At 39.5% G+C, this 26525-nt stretch overlaps 1 protein-coding gene across 2 annotated transcripts in view; it reads right to left on the reverse strand.

Moving 5' to 3' along the window:
• Positions 1 to 1994: 1994 nt before the first annotated feature.
• WDR26 (WD repeat domain 26) overlaps positions 1995 to 26525 on the reverse strand; it is a 42219-nt gene continuing 17688 nt past the window's right edge. For both annotated transcript variants that reach the window (XM_014862350.3, XM_014862349.3), the window contains exons 7-14: positions 24718 to 24856; positions 18804 to 18944; positions 15814 to 15933; positions 14210 to 14355; positions 13827 to 13905; positions 13407 to 13536; positions 9716 to 9901; positions 1995 to 6746 (exon numbers count right to left, since the gene is read on the reverse strand). In XM_014862350.3, coding sequence (XP_014717836.1) covers positions 6721 to 6746; positions 9716 to 9901; positions 13407 to 13536; positions 13827 to 13905; positions 14210 to 14355; positions 15814 to 15933; positions 18804 to 18944; positions 24718 to 24856 — 967 coding nt within the window. In that variant the 3' untranslated portion in view covers positions 1995 to 6720. The remainder of the gene's footprint in view (positions 6747 to 9715; positions 9902 to 13406; positions 13537 to 13826; positions 13906 to 14209; positions 14356 to 15813; positions 15934 to 18803; positions 18945 to 24717; positions 24857 to 26525) is intronic.

Consider the following 26525-nt stretch of genomic DNA (forward strand, 5'->3'; position numbering starts at 1 on the left):
CAGGCATGTTCATTTAAAGTTTATTTTTAGGACCGGCCCGGTGGCCAAGTGGTTAGGTTCGCGTGCTCCGCTTCGGCGGCCCAGGGTTTGCTGGTTGGGATCCTGGGCGCAGACATGGCACCGCTCATCAGGCCATGCTGAGGTGGCGTCCCACATGCCGCAACTAGGAGGACCCACAACTAAAATTATACAACTATGTACTGGGGGGCTTTGGGAAGAAAAAGGAAAAATAAAATATTAAAAAAAAAAGTGTATCTGTTCGCTTAAAAGAAATTTTAGAACTTTTTTTCATTGATAATAAAATCAAGATCACTTTTCTGAATTCGCAGGTCACAAATTATTTTTCAGTATGGGGGATGAGGGAAAGTTCTTCAATATTTGGAAACTATTTGGTGTACAACTGCCAATTAGCTCCATTTCTTTTTTCTAAGATTTTTAAAAATTTTTCCTTTTTCTCCCAAAGTCCCCCGGTACATAGTTGTGGATCCTTCTAGTTGTGGCATGTGGGATGCCACCTCAACATGGCCTGATGAGCCGTGCCATGTCTGCGCCCAGGATCCGAACCTGCCAAACCCTGGGCCGCTGAAGTGGAGTGTGCGAACTCAACTGCTCGGCCATGGGGCCGGCCCCTAGCTCCATTCTTAACTTGAAAACGAGGAACAAGAAGCCACACAGGACTTAGACTCAGGACATTTACCATATTCATTAATTTCAATTCTAGATATAGTTTATCACGGTGGCTAATTATGTCTTAAGACTTTTTTCTGAGGCTATGTCTTAAATTGCATACGGGGGACTCCAGTTGCATCAATATAGTGGCCAAAGAAGCCACTAATCCTCACCTCAGAAAAGGAAATTAAAACTTGACTGAAGTCTGTGCTTGCCTGCTTCCTGCATTACGGTTCCATGCTGGTTCGGTATTTCAACTACACGGTCAGATACCGGCTCAGATACGGCGAGCTCTCGTCCTCCGCTCGTCAAGTCTGAGGGACAAGAGCCTGCTGCCACAAACCGACGGCAGACACTTACAGTTCTTGGAAGTAGTGACAGGATGATGGGATCATTTTGTTTCCTGAATCTTCCTGAACAGTTTCAAGTTTTTCGAGAAAAAATTCAGGTAGAAGTTATTAAATGACGTAACTAAAGACCATCAATTTTTCTTTTGCTTAAGTGGAAGGGAATGAATTCTTTTCGAACACAGCTCTCTAAGATTTAAGGTCGGGAAATCTTTTACATCTGATGCTGGGTTCCGGCATGAAACTCTGACAGCTAAATCTGCAAAATATAGCCGTATTTGAAGAAAACAAATAGTAAAACTTCTTTCCTGTGCTGGTTCAGGGGAAGCTGTGAGCCATGACGCTACGCGGCGAGCAGGAGCGAGGGGCAGCGTCGCCTGTCTGGCCTCGTGGGGGTCTGCCGGTCTAAGCCGACTCCCCATTCGCCAGCTGCCAAACGACAGCGCTGCTCACCTGAACTCCCTTCTACCGCACTCGACTCCACTCTCAGTAGGAGAGATGCTTCCCGTCCACTTCTGTAATAATTCACCCCGATGGGGCAACTGGTTCTTTCCTCTCTTCGTAACTCAGATGTACTGTAGGTTTGCACACATTAATGCTTTCTCCAAGGAGATCTTTAAGGACCTATGTAACTATTCATCGTGAAATGAACTTTAATTTCAAACTGGAAATATATTCTCTCTACTACTCAAGTGCACAGTGCCTAAACGCCTAACTCCGGAAGCAGTCACACTCCAGAACTGGGGCCTGTGACTCCTTTACAAGGGCCAGTGTTCCTTCGGCTTCTCTAAATTCCTCCACGCTTGTATACAACAGCTCCTTAAAAAGCTATCCCGACAGAGGAAGCAGTGCTGCCTCCGACACCACTTAAAAATGCCAGGTGAACAGATGGCAGTCCAATCAGCACATGAGTTGTTTTAGAGAAAAAGCGTACTCTTTAAACACTCTGGTTAATGGATGAGGAGACAAGAGCAGCAATTAGTTATTCATTCTGTTTATTGGGTTGAAAGGGAGTACAAACGATTGGGTAAGTGCTACGCACTGACATGGAAAAGGTGTTGTATTAAAAAAAAATCCCAGGAAAGCAAATCAAAGTTAATGTGGTTTCAGTTGAACAAAATTTTAAAGACGTTTAATATACTACACATTTATAAAATAAAAGTTAACAAAGAGTGTTTTGTAAATAATTAGTAGAACAAGTGAAAATAAATATCAGAGACCTGAAGTTTTTTATGCTTTAATGAAATAATAAAGCAAAGAAATTTAAACTACTAAATATAATCTGAGAGGCAGTTAAAAAAAAAACAAAAACAAAACCCCCCAAAATTTAAGAACACAATCCTTTGAAACATTTAGTCAGTCCATAGCAAATAGTTATTACATACCAAAAGCTCTAAGCGTTAACTAGTTCACCACAATGCCATGTAAATCTTGACAATTTAGAAACGTTGAGATCAACACTGCAGTTCTTCTCTTGATCTCTACAGCTTGGTTTGTAAGTACACACATGCTTCTGTGGATCTGTTCCCCTCGCCACACACACACATTCTCAAGGAGCCAATAACATTTTTTCCATTTGTGCCTAAAAATGTTACGATTCGGTTTTAGCACATTGACCCTGATAATGAAAATGTTTAAGTTAAAGATGGGGACACAATTTCAATCTTATAAAAATATACCAGTATTAACCAAACCTTGATTCAGAGAGGGTACTTCACACGGGTACGAGACTGTTACTAAAACTGACAAGAACCCAGCACAGCTGTTTCCAGGGCTTTTTAGGAATCGAGTACTCTCTCTTCCACACAGACACACAACACGCACGCACACATATTCGTTTCATTAAATCCAGGCTACCTGGATTAAGGGGACAGGGGACGGGGTTTTATAGTTTTTGTTTTTGCAACTATAGGGCAGCTACTATAACAAGAGCTTAACAACACTGAAAAATTTCCATTAAGTTCACCCTGTTTTTAGAAAGTGTCTAAAGTGTAAATGCAAATTCACCTCTTCTTTTAAAGTTAGCAGTTTATATTAAATCAGATGGTTTTTGAAATGGAAGTAATATTTTAGAGAGCAACCCCAAAAGAGTTGCAAGTCTCAATGAGAAATTAACGTAAAACTAAATCAAGATATTTATACATTTTAGAGATGGGACAAAAAGGATATTAAGAAAAATGTCTTCTTTCCTCCCCATTCAAAAGCAGCCATTCTTCTGCTGTGAAGGAAATATCCATGTCAGATATTTCCCTTTCAAGAGATGTACGATATATTTACCACTGTGAGCAGAGGTGATAGGGTCAGTTCTTGTGTGCAGGAACCAACATCCTAAAAAAGAAAATTTGAAGATGGGGAGGGGTGGGAAAGAAGGGTTTTCTATTAATGCCATGGAATGCCACTCTAGAGGGAGAACACTCCTAATAATAAAAATCATCATATTACTGCTAGTGTGACTTCAGATTAAGAAAATATTGAGAAATTGGACTTTTTTCCTCTCAACTAGCAGGTTATTTCAATTACTTAGTTTGTATTTAAAGTTAGGTAATCCCTTTTTGTTCTCCCACCCACTAAAATGGGCCAATTTGTAGGGACATTTGCAAGTAAAATTTCCTCTGTTTAAACTACTTACCTGGTTTAATATAACACATTTACTTGGCCAATAAGAGTAACAGAAATGTAGCTGGCATGAACACTAATAAAATACAAAAAACCAAAACTGATGCTTTGTCATCCCTCCCAACCAATTCCCCACTCTAATTCTTTATCACCACCCACACACCAATTTTAGTAATCCCCAAATCCAACATTGTACTATTAATAACCAATTATTTGGAGGAAAAAGACATTTAATTTCATTCTTGCTCTAGCCCTTAATCAATGAATAACAACAACGAAAACATTTTTAAGCACATGGAAATGAGCCTACTAACCTGATTTTTGGAGCCAAAATTCTCCACTCTATTTTGATCTATGTGCAAAAAGTATTGGTACTTTTCAATTTATACATTTGTTAGTATCTTGCGCTGGCTTGATAGTACTCTCACTCATGTATTCTCACTCTTAAGCCTATGTAGAGACTATAGCAGTATCAGAAGTTTTTAGTCAACAGCTATGGGTCAGACCATCCTGCTATCAGGTTCTTTGTACCATAAAATCCTAGGTTTCTTCACCATTTATTTCACCTTTCTAGCACAGTCACTGCGTGGCAAATGCATGAAATAGACGTTTACAGCAAATTGGCACAGCAAAGTACCAGTATAGATAGGGAGCTGCCAGTTCAGACAGACTGGAAAACACACTCACCTAGCTGCTATAGAAACCTTTGCATAGTTGTCACTCCGTTTTAATGGAGTTATGTTCTTGTAAAATGTGCCTCACTTTTATTCCACTTTTTGAAAGTGTTGTTAACTGTACTTTAGAAGCACTCTGAAAACTCAGCTCTAGGGGTGGCTGGGGGAAGGACAGTGGAATCTGAGTGCCAAACTGCCCCTGAATGGGCACGAACGTCAGCGAATGTTACAAATGCGCCAGAGCACACTGTAACCAAATCTGTAAACAGCTGTGCAGTTTCTATGCCCGGGCTGTTAGTGATGTTACTGTCGAGACAGGGGTGGATTAACGGCTTCAAGGTATATATGAATCACTTAAAATATGAATGGATTTAACTGCATTGAGATAAAGAGAAGGTGCCACTTAATTGTATACAGTTACCAATGAAGATTTTTATTCAAGCTTAAAGTAAAAAGTAATTTTAGTTAAGAAAAATGAAGTACCAGATAAACTGTAACATATAGTTATTTTAACTTAGAAGTATCAAAACAAGAATTCTTGATTCTCTAAGTGGTGGTCTCTGCAAAATGGAGCTTAAGGAAATCTTTTACATACCAATTTGATAAAATAATCTGCTGACCACGATCTGTCATTTTCTCTTACTGTGAGCTTTTGAGAGAATCCATGCTATTTTAAGGCCAATTGTGTTTTTCTTTCTTCTCCCCTTCCCTGACTTTCCCGTTTCTCCCTGCTGCCACCCCTACCCCCACCCGCCAATGGAAGAATTCCTGACATCCAAGGCTTTCTCTTCTTTGTGGATCCTGAAGGAGTCTACTCATGGTAATAAGGTATTTTAGACTTGGCTGGGCCTAAAGCGAACTTAGTACAAGACTTTTCCTTCACCAGAATCTTATTTTGGGGGTACTCCCACTCTTTTCCCAACATAACAGCTGTGGTCACCGTATTTATCCTCTACTAGAAAAGGGAGCGAATTTTAAAGACGACTAAGTATGCTGGATTCAGCTGTTATGGGGTTTCAAAGCACAATGTGAACATCAGGCTTTTGGCTTATTTTAAATGTGAAGTTCTCAAAATTAAAAGTGCTTTTCCATGAAGGAAACCTTTCCTTAAACTAAAAGGGGAGGGGAGAGGGAAAGACTATCCACAGCACCAGTTTAGAATGAGGTTCAGTATGGCAACATCTGAAAAACTGAGGAGGAAGATTCTTTAAATTTATGTATCCCTATATGTCAAAATATTCAGGACAATTAAGAGAAAGGACTATGAGGTTTTAAACTCAGTTTGTTGTAACCTGCTGAATTCTAACAAGCTCAGTTATCCTATAAACTCCCAAAGTGGTTATATCTGCTAAGTTCTACTCTCTTGCTAGATATCACACCAAAATGATTCGCCAAGTTGAGAACAACTTGGAACAAGCTTTGTCGAAAACCTAAACGGACTACTGATCTCTCATGTTGGTATATATTTAAAATTCTCTTTTTGAATCTTGAATTTCTTCAAGATCAGGTACTGATGTTCCTTCAGGAATAAAACAAAAGGGGGAAAACCTTCCAAGTATGACTCTGAATTTCCTGTGTAATGTCCTTTCGAGCACTGTTCCTGACCGTGTCTCTCGTGTATTCCAGAAGAGCATCAGTTATACTGCGTATCTAAGTCAGAGAGGAAACTGTTTTTAAGCTGGTTTAGATTCCAAATGTATACAAATGAAGTCACTTTAATCCTATAAATACTTCTTAATTTATTTTTAAAAAATTGTGCTGTTAACCCTTTTACGGGGCAACAAGCTATGTGAAAAGTACAAAACTTTTTGTCAAATGTAATATTGAGAGTGCTTTTGACATAGTTCACTGGTTTATCATCTGGATCAGTATATACTGCGCAACGGGCAAGGCTAGAATCCATGAACCAAGCTGCAAAGATCTCAAGCTAAATAAGGCGGAAAGATTTGGAGAAACAAAAGAAGGAATTCTTTCCTATCCAATGTATACTCTTCAGACTAATGCACTCTTTCTATCAAGCCTTCTAAACTGTTAAATAAAGTTTTCCAAACAAGCATTTAAACTTCATTACACAGAAGAGCAACAAGAATGGTATCCTGCCAGACAAAAGGCAGGAGGGAGAAAAATATATATACTGAGTTCAATGGGTAAGCCTGAATGTAGCACAGTTCTTCACGACCGATGGGGGTGTTCAACATGGTGTCCAACAACGTTCTAACGACGTGCTTCATCTCAACTGGTTACTATGAAGCAAGGTGTAAATGTTTGGCCCCAATCGGGCTTCAGAAATGGTTCTTTTTTCATGACGAGCATGTCTGTCCAGCTATCAATCATGTTTGTTTGCACCAAATCCCAAGCCATTAAAATACGACTAATTTTAAGTTAAACAGAAGTCGTCTGCTCCAAATTCGCCATCAACTATCCATGCTACTGCATTCCTCTGAATGGAGACAAGACGAATGTGTATCGGGGCGGAAGAGGAAGAAAAAGGGGGTGGGAGGGGAGAAAAAAGTTACCAGTTAGAAAGTTTTAAATTAGCATCATGACATTACAAAATATAGTAACATTAAAAAACAATCACATCAAGGCAAATTCTTGATACTTTCATTATAATCATTAAAACAATGTGTCTACATCATGTCTTAGGCTATATATTAGTCTTAACTCATAATTAAATATTGGAGAACCCAAGTGAATAATCATATTGGAATCTCACACTTTTAAAACGAACCTTGAAATAGTTACCCAGAATAGAAAAATCTTTTTGACAGTTGACAACAGAAATGAGGAAAGATCTGGCAGTCCAGGGTAAACTGTGCATGATAACTATTGTACTTTTTTTTTTTTTTTGAGGAAGATTAGCCCTGAGTTAACTACTGCCAGTCCTCCTCTTTTTGCTGAGGAAGCCTGGCCCTGAGCTAACATCCGTGCCCATCTTCCTCTATTTTATATGTGGGATGCCTACCACAGCATGGTGTGCCAAGCGGTGCCATGTCCGCACCCAGGATCCGAACCGGCGAAACGGAACGTGCACACTTAACCGCTGTGCAACGGGCCAGCCCCTAACTATCGTACTTAGTTCTCCTTTCAGTGGCTCAGTGTGAATTCTGCAATATCCCCCTACTCTTTTTTTGGGGGGGGGGGGGGGCGGGGAGTATGTGTCAACAGCTTTATTGATATAATTCACATGTAATTCACAATGGACCCATCTACAGTGTACAACTCAACAGTTATTATCAGCATATTCACAGGATTGCACAACCATCGCCACAATCAATTTTAGAACATTTTCATCACCCATTAGCAGTCACACACAAAAGCCCCAACCCCAACCCTAAGCAACCACTAGTCTATTTCTGTCTCCATGGATTTGCCTATTAAGGCCCATTCCATATAAACGGAGTCACAACATGTGCTCGTTTGTGTCTGGCTTCTTTGGACCTCACATGTTGTTTTCCAGGTTCACCCGTGTTGTAGCGTGTATTGGTACTTGATCCCATTCCATTTTATACATTCCTCAAAAGAAAAAGTACAGTATGGAACTCTACTGTTATAACAAAAGGGCAGCAAATTCTCTTTATTGAAATGGAGTTAAGTGAAATATTTTTATTTAAATGACGTATCTTAGGTTATGATTTTTAAATGTCATTTTCTTTAGCTTCATCTGTATCTTTAAAAATTTCTTTTCCAAACAGGTTTTTCTTTAATTAGAAAAACCAATGTTTTCAAGCATGGGAAAAAGAACCCAGAAGATAGCTGTGTAAAAGGCACGTAACCAAATTTCTGGTTGTTTTCCCGTTTTAGGTGTAAATGAAAATCTTTTTAGGGCTGTGCCTATGTTGCCAAAGAACAAAGGAAAGTTGCTGAATTGGACCCAGATCTTACAACTGAGCCACAATGTGGCCCAGCCCACAGTGAGCACCCGTGTTACCTAGATTTACCAGGAGCAGAGTGAGTCTCACCCCACTGCAGCGGAGCATGACCACACCACAAAGGCATGTCCAAACTGCATCCACTCACAAGGTCAATCTGCTACTACATCCTTCATATTTGCCTATTTCTTCAAATTGAACATGCTTATTTAAAGAAGTAACTTCCAAATGACTAACACAATTATAAAAGTACACTTAATCACAGTGACAGATCCATAAAACATCTCTCGTAGAGAGTGGGCCTGGAAACCTCATAGGACTACACAAGAAGGTAGAGATGTTTGCTTCTAGCTGATCTCCCAGAGGAAAGGCAGAATGCCACACAGGGATCTACAGATGTAACAAGGCCCTTCAAGGCTCTGAACAGCTGAATAGCAGCCCCCTACTCAGTGAACCATGTACTCTTCGTGCTTTTCACTCTCACCTCTGGCCGTATGTCCTCACCTGCCAGGAGGATCTGGTCAAGTCTTTTACGGTTTGTACCACAAAGACAAAGACAAAGTATAGAGAATATGCTTTTTCAAACCATACATGCTGCCTCTATAATCCTCCTCCACTGAGAATAACTTAACTGAGAGCCATAGGTCATCTTTCTCACTAAAATATTCAGGTAGAACACAGTGTGCACAAAAAATCTGTTTATCTGTTTCTAGGCAAATTACTTCCCTCTAAGCAAACTAAATATTTTACTTGCTCTGTTTGGAAAAAAGGTGATGTGTGATTTACATAAAACTTCTCATTATCTCTCGTTTCCAGTACTTGTGTCTTGCTCAATTAAGCTATGTCCTTAACTGCTAGCCTGCTGGCTTTAGGCCTTCGCACCTCCAAGTATTTGAAAGTAATGGGAAAAAAACCTCTCAGACCTAGATTTGAAGACATGGCAGCACTCAACAAGCTGATTAGTCTCGCCAGGCTTCAGTTTTCTCACCCACAGAAAGGAGGACGGAAGCCTTCTCTTACAGGGCTCTGATGATTTCACGCACGGCGGCGTACTGAAAGGCCTACCGCGCTGCCCGGTGCGTCAGCACACGATAAACCTCAGTCCCCTTCTCTTTCTCTATCCATCAGGCTCACGTCATATGCTACATGGTGTTAACAGATGTTTAAGAGTAACATTCCTAATCGAGATCATTCTAAAGTTGTTCAAATTTTGTATACTAGGCTAGTTCTAATGTTTATAAAGGTATAAAATGCTCCTGGCATGACGAAGCAAGATTTTCAATAATATTTGTAAAGTGATAAGTGGACGTAAATGAGGTGGCACATTCTAGCTTATTCTTCCACTGTCACCAATAAAACAAGGACCATCGTATCTTAGATTACTTAGCAAACTCCTTCTGTGGCGTGAGATAGTGTACAATCTCTAAAAGATGGAAAAATAAATTATATCCCACTCTTTAACTAAAGTGCTGCAAGTTCCTAATGAGCAGAGCGATGTCTCGTGGAGAAAACACAGGATGCTGGACAGCAGTGTTACCTTCAATATTCTGGTGGTCTATAAAAGGTGCTGGTCCCCATATCCTAACAGTGCCATCATCTGAGGCGCTGGCCATCATGGATGGAATCTGTGGGTTCCAGCTCACACAGTTGACTGTACGCGTGTGCCCTGTCAGCTCCGCAATGGGCAGCTCACTACGTTTGTGCCAGATGTAAACCTTGTGATCTGAACAAAGTAATTCAGACAAAGTTATGGCATTGTTATAGGTTAACAAGACCAACTGATTTTAGGTTTATCATTCATTACAAACAGAACATATGTCTTGATTATTAGAATTTAAAAAGAAAAATAACATGAATAGTTTTAACAAATTACCTTATGAAAAGCCACTTTAATAAAATATGCATTTGTTCCCCCCGTTAAGGGTGGTTAGCCATCAAGCCACCACCAGTTCCACCTGCAATATTCTGTAATACAGCAAGGTCTTTGAATGTAAAGAAATCTAGGGCAGAGATGACAAATCCCATGGAAATATGAGGTGACCGAAAAGCAATGTATCTAAATTCAAAAACAGCAAGAATGAAGACGACAGGTAGACCTTTAGCGAGCGCTGACAGCACAACAGGTGCTAAAATACTTCACGCATATCACTGAGTCTTCACCACCGCCACGAGGTGGGCCCTGTGCTCACCCTCTGACGGGCGGCGGTAGAGCCTGTGAGGTTAAGTGAGCTGCTTGTGGTCAACAGCTAGTAAGGGTGCAGTTGGGACTGAAATCCAGGGGCGCCCACTCTAGAGCTTTCCAGTGAGCCTACACGACTGTCTGCCATGCACGTCACAATACGGCTCTGTAGCACACTATTTATAACCTCCTGAAGGGACCGTAAAACCAAAGCCCTGACAACTCTGTCACTTCGTGATAAACTAATCTTCAAAAACACAACCAAAACAGTAGTGGCTCGGGCTCCGGGCTCCGGAGTCTGCCTCCCCAGCTCACACCCTCCATACTGACTAGCTGTGTGACTTTGGGCATGTCACCCGCTCTTTGCAACTCTTCATCTGTAAATGGCAACTCGTACTTACCTTATCATGGTATGAGGATAAAATAAGTTTGTATATGGAAAAGAGTTTTCAACAAAGTCTAGCACATGGTAAACAACCACGTATTACTGTAAAAAGTTAACCAAATATAAGTGATGGTTCTTAAATAGAAGGCAGGAGCCCAAGGTAAATTAGAAAAGTGGTCAAACTAAAATGTCCGTCAGCTATGTGGTCCATGTGAGAACCTTCAGTGGGTGTGCTGCCAGCTGAGGACTCTTTAGAGTGGTGAGAAAGCAATTAACTTGTGGTAAATGAATAGGTCCTGGTTTCAAAACTTCTAACATAAAGATAAAAAGCTGGGACTCTATCTGAACATTGTGTGTGTGTGTGTGTGTGAAGTAAAAGCTAAAACACCCTAATTGAAAAACTGAATTTATCTTTCTTAGAAGGTATTTCTTGTTCCATAACTTTTGAAAATAATTTTCCCTTGCATAAAATGAAATTAGCAAAAAAAAAAAAAAAAAAAGAAAAAGAAGAAGAAGAAAAAAGGAAAGGATTAGCTGTGTTTCCCACTGAACTGAAGAAATACACAAAAGAGAAAGATTATAGGCTTGAAAAGTGTGAATGCAACTGAAACGTGGAGGTAAATGCTTTTGTGAACGCGAATCCAAAGAGGAGATCAGCTGAAGAGGCAGCAAAAGTGCAGACGTGCAGAAGTCCAGGTCCGAGTGACAGGCTTTGATTAAGCTCTGCTTGCCGTCTCAGTCTAGGAAACCGGTGCTTAGGCTTCATTTTTAAGGCTTTTTTCCATATATATTGCCAACACAGTGAAAAAACTCGAGTAATGGCACCACTTTTGGAGGGAAAGGCTTCCTCGCTGCTCTGTTTGATACTGGCCTTCATATACTTGGGGATTTGGAAGGTCCTTGGACTATAAACCTTACAAATAAATGACAAATGGATCACTGTGCTCATCCTGAGAGATAATAGTCACTATATCTACCTGGAGTTCAAAACATTTTTAGAACCATTTTAAATCACGTGGGTTATGAGAACACTACTCTCTTTACTTTAGTTACGTTTCATTTTAGCCCTAAACAGAATATAATGTGGTTTAATTACATTATTCATCAGGCTTAGTTCTAAGTTAGTTTTGGCTTTAAAAAAAAGACTGGCATCTCTAGGGCTAATGGTAGCCATACACATTTTTCAGTACTTGTAGGGTACATATTATTGTTAGAAAGAGCTTTGAGGGATTCTAAGTAAGAGGAAAAAACCCCACCAGAAGCACGACTGACAGAGCATGGGACAGAGATCTTAGAGTAGGAGGAGCTAAAAAGCAAGTTGAAGGTTTAATATATTTACACCAAATCAAATTAGAAACCAATGGAGAATCAGAACATAACGTGATCACACTAACAGGTAGAAAAAGAGTGTTGGACTGGAAAGCAGTGAACTCACAACTGTCATCTAACAAGCCACTCTTCTGTCGTCTCAATCTTATTTGACACACATTTTTTTGGGAAAGAAAGAATACGTAAATTCAAATGCTTCATGTTAAAATCGAAATCCCTCCATGCCTCTCTCTGTCCTCTTTCTTACGTGTGCTTTATACACAAAGGAAGAACTCACTGTCACACTGTGATCTTCTTATCTACTGAGATGGGATAGTAAACATCTTATACAATAAATGGAACAGTACCAAAAGTGTTGGCCAACACAATCCAGTTCCTTGGTCTATCTTGTAAAACTAGATTCAGTATTTTTTTTGCTAAGATTCGTCCTGAACTAACATTTGTGCCAGACTTCCTCCACTTTATATGTGGGTCGCCACCACAGCATGGCTGATGAGTAGTGTAGGTTCACGCCTGGGATCCAAACCCATATAACTGGGCCACCCAAAGCAGAGCACGCCGAACTTAACCACGAGGCCATGCCTAGATTCAGTATTTTAAAAAGTAACTTAAATAATTTGCTACTATAGAGGAATATCGTGGGTACTCAAGAAAAACGTGTTGAATGAAAACTTGCAATAATTTGCCATTATTGATGTTTCTATCACCTTAAAAAGCACACTAACTTTTAATACTGCCTTATTTATCTGTGCTTGCATATTTTATAACAATTTAGATTTTAATTAGATTGGCTACTTTAGGCACATGCCTGCCGGAAATACTGATGTTGTTAGACTGAAAAATAGAGGTAGTGGAGACAAGTCCGTAATTTTAACTTTTCTGAGACCATAAGAATTATCAAACTAAATTATTCTCTTCGGCCATTAAAGAAACACTGAAGATCTAACTATAGTCAGTTCCGTCCAAGGTCAGGTAAAACAACACAATTAACCTTGACTTTTTAGATACTAATAACCTCTGAAAACCATCAGTCTGAGGAAACACAAGTCAACACATGAAGGAGTAATGATTTAACCAAATCTGGACTTGATCCATGTACCCAAAACTCCCCTCCCACCGCCACCCGACGGCTGGAATAGGCACTACTGCTTTGTGACAATAAGGACCCAAATCATTCTAAAAAAGTGGAAGTTAATTAACAGTGTCTGAATAAATAACTCATGCAATTTAACACCTTGAGTTTGCCTGGAGACATGACTACCTTCACAAATTGAGAGAATTACAGAACTTTAAACCCACAATATAAGCGAACTGATAGTGACACAAACAATTTACCTTCACTGCCACTAGCGATGAAGTCTTCGTTATGGCCTCCAAAACATGAATGAATTGTATAAAACCCTTGTGTAACACCTTGATACTTTCTTACTAAAACTCTGTCTTGCAAGTCCCATAAATGAACTCCCTGTAGGCAAAGAGAACAGAAGTAGTTATTCTACCACAACTTGAAAGAATTTTAAAAAGTAATCTGTGAATATCCCTTTGCCTGATGGAACACTTTCATTTTCTGTTTATGCAAAATGCTAATGTTCTGATAAATTTACAGCTGATTCTACATACTTAAGGATCAAACATATGCAATAAAATTTAAGAATTAGTAGAAATATTCTGTTTATATATATACACAGACTAAAAAATCACAATTAACACTTGAACTACCCTAAATTTTCCTGAGAATCATATTAATAAACGTACCTGAGTTGCTACATTTAACAAAGCTAATCGGCCATTCTTTGAAATTGTAAAAGACATAATAGGATGATCTTCTTGTACTCTGTAACCAGAAAATAATTTGTCAAAAGCAATATACTGAGAATCAAGACATTCAAATTACCAAAATATAAAATATTCTAGCTTAAACACCACAATTTTGTCTGTAATCACTATTATACACTATATTTAATCAAGAAAACAAATCTGAATTAACGATTACTAAGCCCACCTGACCATCAATCCAAATTTTCAAACACACCAAAACAAAAAGCAGAATAAAAAGTGTTTTTCTGAAAAAGCAAGTTCCACTCCACACTTTAATATGAAGCAGACAGCTGTGGCTTAATGGATGTAAAGCTCATTACATGTTCCTGTCTGTAAGGTCCTCGAAGTTGTAGCCCCGGATTCGCTGGTGTGTGTCTGACGCCAGAACAGTCTTGCCGTCGCTCAAGCACCAGAGGCACTGCACCCTCACCCCTTCCCAGGAGTCCAGGAGGTTGCCGTCTAAATCCTGTGGGAGAGAATTCCTGTTAACTGCATTACTGAACGGTGCTCAGAAAGCAAACAACCAACCAAAGAATCGCTTAGCAATCTCCCCTTGTACTAAGTTTGTCTTCTCCTGACACTGATCTCAACCTAACTCTTCCCTAAGTGGTTTTAATAATGAAAATTTGAATACAGGTCAAATTTCATTAAAACAATTCTTCAGGGGTAGGGGGAGAGAACCTCTGAAAATCTACCTTCCTTCAGTAACCTGTCACGCACAGATAAATGCAAAGAAAGAATCCCTAAGTTCCAAGGAAAGGTCTTACTACTATCGGAAAATTTCAACATTCCTTCACAATTCACTCTACTGGGATTTGTCCTATAATATTCAGAAGTTGTGATATAGAAAAAGATTACTAAAACATTAATTATAGATTTACAGAATTTAGGAATCTGTCGTGACATTTTCAGTCATCAAATTTGTAATGCACTCTACAGATCAAAGCTCTTAGGATCATTCTTACTGAATATTGAAAGCTCTGAGAGGCATTCCCACTCGCATTTTACAGACTAGGGAACTATCAAGTCCCGGATCCTGAAGGCTGAAACACTGTATCGGATGGCAAAGTCCGCAGAAACGGACATGACCATCTTGCACCCAGGATTTAAGAACTAACAGTTTATAATCATGCTGAGAGAATATGACACTAGATATTCCATGAGTTTCATGGCCATCAATGAAAAAAATCGATAATCTGTAATGGCTACATAAAAGTGTTTATGATAAGTGATCTTAGCTACTTTGAACGATTCAAAGGGATTTATTATCGTGTTTAATTTTAGTCTTAAAAATAAACCTGGACATGTCTACTGTACCCACGCTAGGCAGTGCCATGAGACATGGGATCTGGATGGACACTAACGACACTGTGTTTGTGTCATGGTCTACCCTGTCACAAGACTTTTTACCTTTTACTTATTTTTATCATCCCAACAATCCAAGATTAACAGGGCAGGTGCTGATGAGAAGATACCCCAAATGAAGACCGAAAAGCTCCCTCGGAGCACTAGCACCACTTTCATTCCTCAAAAATTTAAGACACTCTGCTTATGAAATTCACCATCTTTTTTTTATACAGAAAATTCAAAGGGCTAAAAACCTCAAAAGAAATTAAATACCAAAACTTTTCATTCCTATACATTAGCAACTTGTTTATAAGACCAAAATGTTTAGTAAAACAATTTTTAAATGTTTTACAAAACTCAACATCTATGCTTTGTACAAATGCTTGAAATGATAAAAAAAAAAACCCAAAAACAACTACACAAGTTCTATAGGACAGTGCTTATCTAGAAAGACGACAATGCAGGTCTTTATATAGTGTGTTTTATAAAAGATAGCAAGTCGAGTGAATTCTTTCTTTAGACAAAACTGCATTTGCTTTGCAGCTAGCAGCCCTCGGACGGAGCGCTGGATACTCACACACTGATAGAACTGCCCGCGCTGCCCTCCAGTGACAAAGCGTTTCCCGTCGGGGTTCCAGGCCACGCTCGTTAAACTGTCTTCGTGAGACTGGCTCATTTTTGTCCTTAGCTCTCCTGTCTACAAACAAATAAAACTGTATATAAGACCTTCAAGATACCCCTGTGAAGGGAATACATAAAGAAAAAAAAGGCTAGTAACTGGGACATCTGGCTAGTGCGGTATTCTTAATTAGAGAAAGCAGCTGTCTTAACCGGCCTTAGGACAAAACCGCAGCACTCAGAAGAGAAATGAAAGACTTGAAGAAAAATCTAGGAGTTAAAAACAATACCTAGCATAGCTGATCCAAAGACTAGATATGGAGACATAAATTCTGATAAAACTCATCTTAAATCAATTACATTCATAAATTAAAACACAGAATCCTTCCCAAGTAAGACGATGAAAAGCCCAACACGACAGACCTATTCCTTCTGAGTTTCCACTTCTCCTCAGTCCACAGTTCTTTATAAATTTTATTTTAAAATTGCAGTTAATGCAATTAACACTTCCTTAAGAACATGATTAATCAGCAGAAAAAAACTATGCCCTTAAATTAGGCCAATGGTGTGGGCAGTCTAAACTATGTTAAATTTCATATTCAAGATGCTCCAAATGTAGTAGGGAAGATGGGAAGAGAGAAATGAAAATCATTTTTCTGGTACATAACTTTATCTCAATCAAAAGTAACAGAAAAGAAAGAGGAACCCTGGTACTATTCAGCACAGCCGTTCTCAAGCACCCCCAGCTAGGCAAGACTGTTCAGTGGTTACAACCCTCAGACGTCCTCCTGTTATTTTTCTAAGTTATTCAACTTAGAAGGTAGACACATACCATTTAATCTAGTCTTGATTCCATTTTGCTCATGGATTACAAACAGGATCTGAGAGATAAGAGCTGCCCTTGGTATAATTAAAGTACATGGGCATAATTTTCCTGTGAGAAATGGGTAATCAAAAGCAAAAAAAAAAAAAAGAGTGAAAACAAAGTGTATGATCAGGAAATGGGGCCAAGTAATAAAAGCACAGAGGGCACAAAAAAATAGAAAACCAGATGTCTCCCTCACACTGAAAAAATCCTCAGCAATCTCAAGTCCTTTCCCCACCCTTACCGCCCGCACCAGTTCAACTTTTTGGGTTGCTTGATATGAACACTGGAAGCACAAATACACATGCAACAGCCAAATGCTCGGCATTTTCTATTCACAGCTATGTTAACACACCAGTTCTGAAAGCAGAAATGGTCTTTTCTTCTGTTACGCTCAGGATAGTGAGTACGTGAGACTATTATCAGGAACTTAGTTACAAACCTAACGGAACAGTTTGAAAACTGACCAAAAAAGACCATCTTTTTAGAACAAGTCTATATAAAATAATGCATAGTAAAACAGGCTAGAATATAGTTTAACTGTCTAGAAACTCAAAATTGACTCAAAGGAAGACTACACAGATGCTAGAAATTAAGTCTCCATCAAAGCATTAGGAGCACATACCTCCTACCTAGGAGGGGAAAAGAAGCTTTAATGAAAAAAAAAAGTTTGTCTTTTAGGTCAGATTCCCTTCAAGTCTGTTTCCTCAAGAGAAAGCCATCTCTTCTATTTCATGCTGTGCCATGCCCCTGAACCCAACCACAAACACACTGATTAAACAACTGGTTTGATAAAAATGGCATAAAGACATTTTGGGAACAAGTGGAGATTTTGGTTATGAAATGAATATTAGATACTAGAGAATTATGGTTAAAGTTCTTAGATAAGATAATGATATTTGGTAATATAGGAGAATGTAATTTTTTAGGAGATATGTGCCTAAGTATTTAGGAGTATAATACCATATCTATAATTTACCCTCAAATGTTTTGGATATGGATATATATGTAAATATGTATACATATTTGTATGCATGTATGTATGTACACACAAATATAACAAAATGTTTTAACAACTGTTGAATCTAAGGTGGTGGGTATACAGGTCATCACTGTACTCTTCTTTCAACTTTTGTTAATATTTGAAAATTTTCTGAATAAAAAAACTGGGGTTGAACTAAAAATAAACAACTGCACACTAAGACAATCTTACTGTTCTAACAGCAGAATTAGACTTATGGCTTATTGCGCTCCAGCAAAGCTGAGTGTCCCCTCTGTCCTCTAGGCCATCTTTATGACTCGAGTCTTTTCTGTGGAGCTTTACCTTCACTCTCTCAGTAAAATCAACTTACTTACAGGCCCCCAGACTCAAACCTTATCCCATCACTTGTACTTTTACACCCAAACCACAGCCTGGCCCACTCCCTTGCCTAGTGGCGAAAAGAACAAGATACATCACCTAACCGTCAGCTGAGAGAAGAAGCGAAAAAAAAATTTAAATCCTAACTACGAGGTTTCCAAAACAGTCTGTCAATAATGGAGTGAACTTAATGCTGAGTTTTTGTAAAATGCAACCCTGGAGAAAGTTCAAGTTTTCACTGAGAAACAGTAATTAAGCTCTTAATAGTAAGTACTGAAAACATCATTTAAAGTTACTTAACTAAATCAGAGTATTAAATATAGGTAACAAGCTGGTGATTGTCATCAGATGGAAAATTTGGTTTTATGCCAATGTTTTCACACATGAAACTGTGTACTGTACAACTATGAAATTATGAAACTGTAAAATCATTTCTGAGGTACCAAGTACCACAGTAAATAGTACCAATCCCAGAGTATAAAATACAACATTTCTTAAAATACTTAATTGATCCTTCTTCCAAAAATTCTATTACACTCAGCCTAATATTTAAGTTTATAAACCTGGCCACTTGGCTGCCATCTGAAGGATTATCTTCCACAGCAGATGCGTTACGCTAACTTTGGTTGAATGGCTCTGTTCTACAGATCCAGGGTAAAGTTAGACTGAGTATGTGCGGTATGACCACGCTTTAAAAGCTAAACCAAGGATGGAAAGTGCTCACTTGTACATTCCAAAGCCAAAGCTCAGAGCAGTCATCTGGGCCACAGGCAACAAGATAGTTGTCGTCTGGACTCCACGCAATATAAGAAACGCCATATGCATGTCCTTCTAATGTTTTAAGCAGTTTTAGGAGGTGTGTATCCTAGGAGGGAAAAGAGACAACTCTGTTAACTCCCACCCCCAGTGAGTTTTTTGGCACAAGAACTTACACAGCTGCGAAGATGGACTTGGACAATTCAATCTGAGCAGCTTTTCCCACATCTCACCAAGTGTCCCCCAAAGGAAGCTCTAGCAGCTTACTTCATGAAGACCATTCACACCACAACGTCTATGCAGCATGCGCTATATACGAGGCACCATGTGCCAGATGGAAACAAACAAGGACAGAGACTCGGTCCTTGTGAGGCTTTCACAGAAACTGAACACAGGTACAATGAAAGCGACCTCTTATTTATTTTTTTAAACAGCTTTATTGAGATATAACTTACATACTGTAAAATTCATCCTTTTAAAGTATACAATTCAGTGGCTTTTAGTGTATTCACAGAGTTGTGCAACCACCACCACTGTCTAATTTTAGGACATTTTCATCACCCCAAAAAGAAACCCCACACTCACCAGCAATTATTCCCCACTCCCTCTCCCTACAGCCCCGGCAACCACTCCTTTCTCAATGGAGTCACCTATTCTGAACATTGCATGTAAATGGGATCATCTAACACATGGTCTTCTGTAATTGCCTTCTTTCACTTGGCACAATGTTTTCAAGGTTCACCCACGCTGTAGAATGTATCAGTATTTTACTCCTTTTGATTGTTGAATAATATTCCTCTTTATAGATATGCCATATTTTGTTTATCCACTCATCAGCTGATGGACATTGGGAGTATTTCCACTTTTTGGCTACTATGAATAATGCTATGACTAGGCACGAGTTTCTCTGCAGACCTGTGCTTTCTTTCTCTTGGGTATACACAGAGGAGTGGCATCTCGGGGTCATATAGCAGACCCACCTTTAACATTCTGAGGAAGTGCCAAACCGCTTTCCAAGTGTCTGGACCACTTTCCACTCACTCCAGCAGAGCTACCACTTATCTGGTGCTAATCAGTATTCGCACGCTTCACAAACACTACCTCCTTTAATCCTCAAAAATCTGAAAGGAAAGTATTATTCTCCTCCCTGCTATCACAAGGAAGGAGATGGAGGTTTAGAAAGGCTGGAAACTTGCCTGTTTCTAGTACAGTGGGGATGTGAGCCTGGGCTGCCTACCTCTAGAGCAGATACTCTGAGCGGTGCAGGATGAGCTGAGAGTGCAAACAGGGAAGGGGCAAGTGATGAGGCTGGACAAGTTGACATCTTTATTTTAGGCTAAGGGGTTAAATTTATCCTGTGAGTGAAGAGCTACTTAAGATTTTTCTTTTTGCCAGCCCAGTGGCATAGTGGTTACGTTGGTGTACTCCACTCTGGTGCATGAAGAGATCCACGGGTTTGGATCCCGGGTGCAGACCTACATACCACTTATCAAGCCATGCTGTGGTGGTGACCCACAAACAAAATAAAGGAAGCACAGATGTTAGCTCAGGGCCAGTCCTCCCCACCAAAAAAAAAAAAAATATATATATATATTTTTTTAAGCTGGGCAATACATAACATGATATTTGGCTTTAGAAAGAGAACTCACTGTACAACACTGTGGAAAGAAGAGACACAGGATAAGGACAGCCATAATGAGCCAACGCAACAGCCACAGTTACGACAATGAGGTCCTAAACCAACACGTCAGGACTTAAAGAGCTCAGATCAAAATATACTTGGGACATAATCAACACAAGAGAACGAGACAAGAAATGTTCCAAGACAACCTCCAAATTTCTGTTTTAGGGGATACGGATGGATGCGGGCAGGGACTAGAGGAAGTAGGAACTTGGCTAGTGGTGGGAAGAGCAATGAGTTAAGTTTCAGACTTTGGTCTAAAGAGTTACTGAGACCAGATTTGAGCCTGGAGTAAAATCCAATGACAACGACCTCCAAGCATTTAGAACCGGGTCTGGAACCAGTCTGATAAAACTAGGTTGCAGACGTTTTCCCAGAAATTCATTTCTCAGAAAAATCACTGAGAAATGGGTGTGTTTACTGTTATTTATTTCTTCACTGGACCCTAGGTTTATCATTCATTCAGTTATTTAGTTCAAACTGCCACTGTTTTGACAGAATTAAATAGTTAACAATGCAACTACTTCTGATTCTTCTTTGGGAGGAGGAGAACAGGCACGAGGTACCTGCATTAGGTCACAGTATCGTTAGGTCAAAGCGGTGTGCACAATTCAATAAGCAAGCCAAGTCTTTTGGAGTGGCTGCAGATGTCCCGGGAACAAACTCTCACCCACAGTGGTGCTTCTGATCTCCACAAAGAGTTGCTTCTAAACTGATGACAAACTACTTTAGGAGTATTTAACTGAAAAACTAATTGTTTCGTGCACATTAATAAGTGGAAATATAAAGTTCATGGAATCCAGTTAACTTTGCTTGGATTTGTGGGGGCGGAGGGAATGGGTAAAATTCTTTTTCTGGGGACAAAGGTAAGAAAACCTGTTAAAGGAAACTAGGCATTGGAATCACATCAACTCAAATCTTAGGGCTGGCTATGTATTCTCTTTCCTATCCATTAAAAAATACATATTCAAAAGGATCACCAATTTTTTTTTACAAGGTTTTCAAATGGTACTTGACATAACAAGATACCACCATACCAAACTCTAAAGCCAGATTGGAATGTAAGCATTAACTCTGCATTTCCCAAGCTAATCCGGCCACGAACGCTCTTTACACTAACACCTGTTGACATTCTGCATAACCAGTATTCTGACAAAAACACCCTGGAAACAGCGGCAGCAAAGTCCAAACTCCTTCGCAAAGTGTACCAGAGCGTCCTCGATCTGGCTCCTGCTCACTTCATTAACCTCACCTCCTGCTCTATAAGATCTCGTCCCCAAACTGCCCAACGCCCAGCCATGCTTCCTGTCACCCAAGGGCCAGTCCTAACTAGCTCTGCCTAAATAATTCTTTTTTTGTTTTGTTTCTTTAAAGATTTTATTTTTTTTCCTTTTTCTCCCCAAAGCCCCCCGGTACATAGCTGTATATTCTTCATTGTGGGTCCTTCTAGTTGTGGTATGTGGGACACTGCCTCAGCGTGGGTTGATGAGCAGTGCCATGTCCGCGCCCGGGATTCAAACCAACGAAACTCTGGGCCGCCTGCAGCGGAGTGTGCGAACTTAACCACTCGGCCACGGGGCCAGCCCCAGGATTTTTTTTTTTTTTTGAGGAAGATTAGCCCTGAGGTAACTGCTGCCAATCCTCCTCTTTTTGCTGGGGAAGACTGGCATCTTCCTCTACTCTATATGTGGGACACCTACCACAGCATGACTTGCCAAGCAGTGCCATGTCCACACCCGGGATCTGAACCGGCAAACCCCGGGCCGCCAAAGCAGAACGTGCGCACTTAGCCGCTGCGCCACCAGGTCTGCCCTAAATAATTCTTAAAAATCCTGTTTCACCTAAGACTCACTCGTCTTACTTTCCCTTGCTTTCCAGTTCCACTAGGATCTCTTCCTTGAGCTCCTGGAGCCCCCGCTACAGAACAATTGTGTTGTCATGAGCTCAGTCTCTCTCTAGTGAAAGGCCTGGCACACAGCAGGTACTCAAGAAGCACTTGCCAAACCAAAAGGACTCTTACACACTCCTGCTAGAAAAAAATGTAATAAAGCATAGTTTTGATATTGTTGCTTTCTTTTCAGACATCTTGTCAATAACCGCTGAATGAAAATACAACTCCTCAGAATGGTATTCAAAGGCCATGACTGGATCCCAAACTATTTTTCTAGTCTCTTTTCCCACTCTCTGCCTCACTCATCCCATTCTCCTATGTGGGGTGGAGGGAGGGCGTGGAAAGGCCCCTCTCTCCGCAGAATGCCCCGTTCCTGCCCGCGCTGTGTTATGCACTGTGAGGCTGGAACGAGGCCCTCCAACCTGGGAGGCTCCACAGTGCTTCCAGAATACTTTATCCAGATCGTGTGATATCTATTCCAGTGTGTTTCACCTCCCCTTCTAAACTGCACATCCCTTTCACAGGGGCTCTTGACCTGAGATCTACAAGGAGTCAAGCAGGCACAGAAGGAGGAGTCCTTGAACTGAGCGGGAGGAAAACCACACATCTTTATTTTCACTAACCACAGGCTGAAATTCAGTATTTCCTTCAATCTTGTAGGCAATTAACAAGGAAGTATTAGGTATTATATTAGCTACCATTAGGTGATATTTTAGGTATATTAGTATGCTATATTAGGTAGTATTAGGTGACTTTTAATAATAGAAATCTCAAATATTTTCACATCATATTACAGTTGTGGCAGATATCTTGAAATATTATTTATGCTCATCACTACTTCAAATTCTGGTCATTAGTAGATCTGCTAGAATTTGTTATTTAATGTGTTAGCAACAGATAATTATACTATATCTGTTTTTGTACTATTTTGATAACTTTCTGTCAATATAATCGGGTTTCCTTAGTAATTAATGTATAACATATACTTGGGTTTCCTTTGTGTTTGGTTTATGCATTTGAAAACATGATTCTGGGGCCAGCCCTGTGGCTGAGTGGTTAAGTCTGCACGCTCCGCTTCAGTGTCCCAGGGTTTCGCTGGTTCTGATCCTGCGTGCGGACATGGGACCGCTCATCAGGCCATACTGAGGTGGCATGCCATATGCCACAACTAGAAGGACCCACAACTAAAATATACAACTATGGACTGGGAGGATTTGGGGAGAAAAAAGAAAAAAAAACCCCACATGATTCTGAGGAGGGGTCCATAGGTCACAGGACTGCCAGAGGAGTACATGGTACAAAAAAAGTAACGAGCACCTGCTTTAAGGCAAGAACAGCCTTATTTACCTTTCTTCATTCACAGCATATTGCAGGTACACAAGAATTGATGTATGCTCTCAAATTTGATTCTCTTCTTTTTAAAATTATTTCCTTCCATGGGTTCTTTTCTCTATTTTTTTCAATGTAAGAGTCCAAAACTTTATCCTGGGCTAATATCATATTCTAATCCTAAATTTTAAAATAGGTTATTTAGTTCATGATTTTAGGTGAATGACTCCTAAACCAAACTATCTCCTAACCTGTTTGGAGTCATGTACTTCTCTGATTGCTCGATAAATGTTCAACTGGCTAAAAGAAATGGAAATACTTATTTCTACAAATCTGTAGGTCACCTAGTTAAAAACGAAGACAAATCTTATTTTAGAGAGAACGTAGAATTTTAAATCTAGAATATAATACTTTTCATATGTATCAGTGGGGGGGAAAAGGGGGGGAGGGGGTGTTTAACAGAAGTTCCACAAATTACACGAGACAATGAAGGGTTTCAGAAGGCAAAATGGCAAGGAGTCTTTTCTAACTTGTGACAGAGTAGACATCATACTAATCCGTAAATCAAGTATTAACAAACATACAAACTGGCAGAGACATAAGAGCAGTAGGTCTGGAGTAAAAATCTTCCTGAATTTGAGTCCTAACTCTGCTATTTACTAGCTGAGAGCCTGGGCATGGTAACTTCCATCTCAGTTTCCTCATCAGAAGACAGGAGATGTTAGTCTCTCACAGAGTTACTCAGAGGAGTACATTAGATAACACATACATACAGTCAGCACAAAGCATTCAACAATTTTGATAACACTATTATCTATATATATTATCTAGACAACAGAGAAAGAAGACAGACATGACAAAGGTAGCAAAAAACCGCTCTTGAGAAGGATTCTATTTATATACTCATGCTTTAAAAGTATGCAATCAATTAAATTAAAAATGATCTCTTTTTGCAATCTGAACACTCATAGGGGTACATACCGGATCAACTTGCCATATGATAACTGTCGTATCTTTTGATCCTGTTGCTAGTTTAGTGCCATCATTAGAGAATTTACAGAACCACACTTCATTACAATGCTCCGTAAGTATCTGCTGAGTATAACACGGGAACTGCCTCCTATAACAAAGAAGTCCACAAATAATTATTCTTTCAAAACAGATTAGAGTAATAATAATGAAAAAGGTTAAACAACTGATAAAACTTCTTTGGAGACCAAAAATTTTAAAAATAAGATATGAATGCCTTTGTAATCTTAAGAATCAAGTTTATATTGGTATGTTGAAAAAGAAAATATTATAACATTAGTGAAGGCAATCTTTGGGGAAATCACTAATCTAAACTTGCTTCAGTTTACAATTTATTCTTCTCAAGATTAAAAAGAGATAAAGTATGTATCCATCGCAGAATTTTTTGGTCTGATTAAGTGAATTCACATATATAAAAATTAACAATCAGGGCTTCATGTTTGTACAAGCTGGCTGGCATCAGGTTGTTCTAGCAGGAATAATGTACATTTTCATTTATATAAAAGCAACTCGGCATAACAAAAAGCGAATAGGCATTGCGGTCAGACAAGTCTGGGTGACGAGCTTTGGCAAGTCATTTAACTCCTCTGAGCCTCAGCTCCCTCATCTGCACGATGAGATTAATATATACCTCTCAGGGTTCTTAGGGTTCCTGTAGGGATGAGAAATACATCTAAAATTCCTGGAACACAACAGATATTCAAAACTGATCACTGGTATTATTCTGGGGGAGCACATGAGAGGTGCAATATATGGCAGGGGCTGTAGTGGTTGAGATTAAAGCCTTAAGAGTGAGGCAGTAGAGTCTGAGAGAGGTTCATATATATATATATATTCATTCTTGAGGAAGATTAGCCCTGAGCTAACATCTGTGCCGATCTTCCTCTACTGTGTACGTGGGACGCCTCCATAGCACGGCTGACGAGTGGAGTAGGTCTGCACCTGGGATCCATATCCACGAACCCGGGCAGGCGAAGCAGAACACACAGAGCTTTAACCACTCAGCCAGGGGCCAGCCCCAGACTTGGGTTCAAATCCTGGCCCAGCCACTTACTAGCTGTGATTCTGGGAAACTTAATTAATCTCTCTAAATCCCAATTTTCCAACTATAAAATAAGGACAATAGTACTTGCCTCACAGAATTCCTTATACAAGGATGAAATAAAAGGATGGGATAACGAATGTAAGGGATTTAGATTGAGGCTGACATTTAGCTAGAACTTCGTAAGTGGCAGTTATTATTATACATTAAGGGCAAAGAATTGTATGATTAACTTTACCAAATTAAAAGAGGAAAAAGTTATCACAAGAATGACTATTCTCATTAAACACTCACTTTTAAAAACCATTCTATCCTTTCCCAGTTTCTACTTCAGCGCCATCCAATAGAGCTTTCTGTGCTAACAGAAATGTCACCTACCTGTGACAGTCTGGCAGTCCCAGCCACACGTGGCTACTGAGCATCTGAAATGCGGCTAGTACACCTGAGGAACTTGATCTCTTAATTTAATTTTAACTTGAAGTACTTCACATTTAAACTTAAATGGTCACGTGTAATTAGTGGCTACTGTTTGGACAGTACAACATATTATACATTCTCTATATTATTACAAAAAAGTTATTTAAACCTTAATGGATAAACTTTTAAGTCTGTCTTGAAAAAATGGTCGTCTTCTAGTTTTATCCCAAAATAATGTATTTTGTCAGTTCACCAGCCTGACAGGTAACAGATATTTAGAAATCAATTCACATTCATTATT

Source organism: Equus asinus, chromosome 30 (genome assembly GCF_041296235.1).
Source record: "Equus asinus isolate D_3611 breed Donkey chromosome 30, EquAss-T2T_v2, whole genome shotgun sequence".
Taxonomy (NCBI): domain Eukaryota; kingdom Metazoa; phylum Chordata; class Mammalia; order Perissodactyla; family Equidae; genus Equus; species Equus asinus.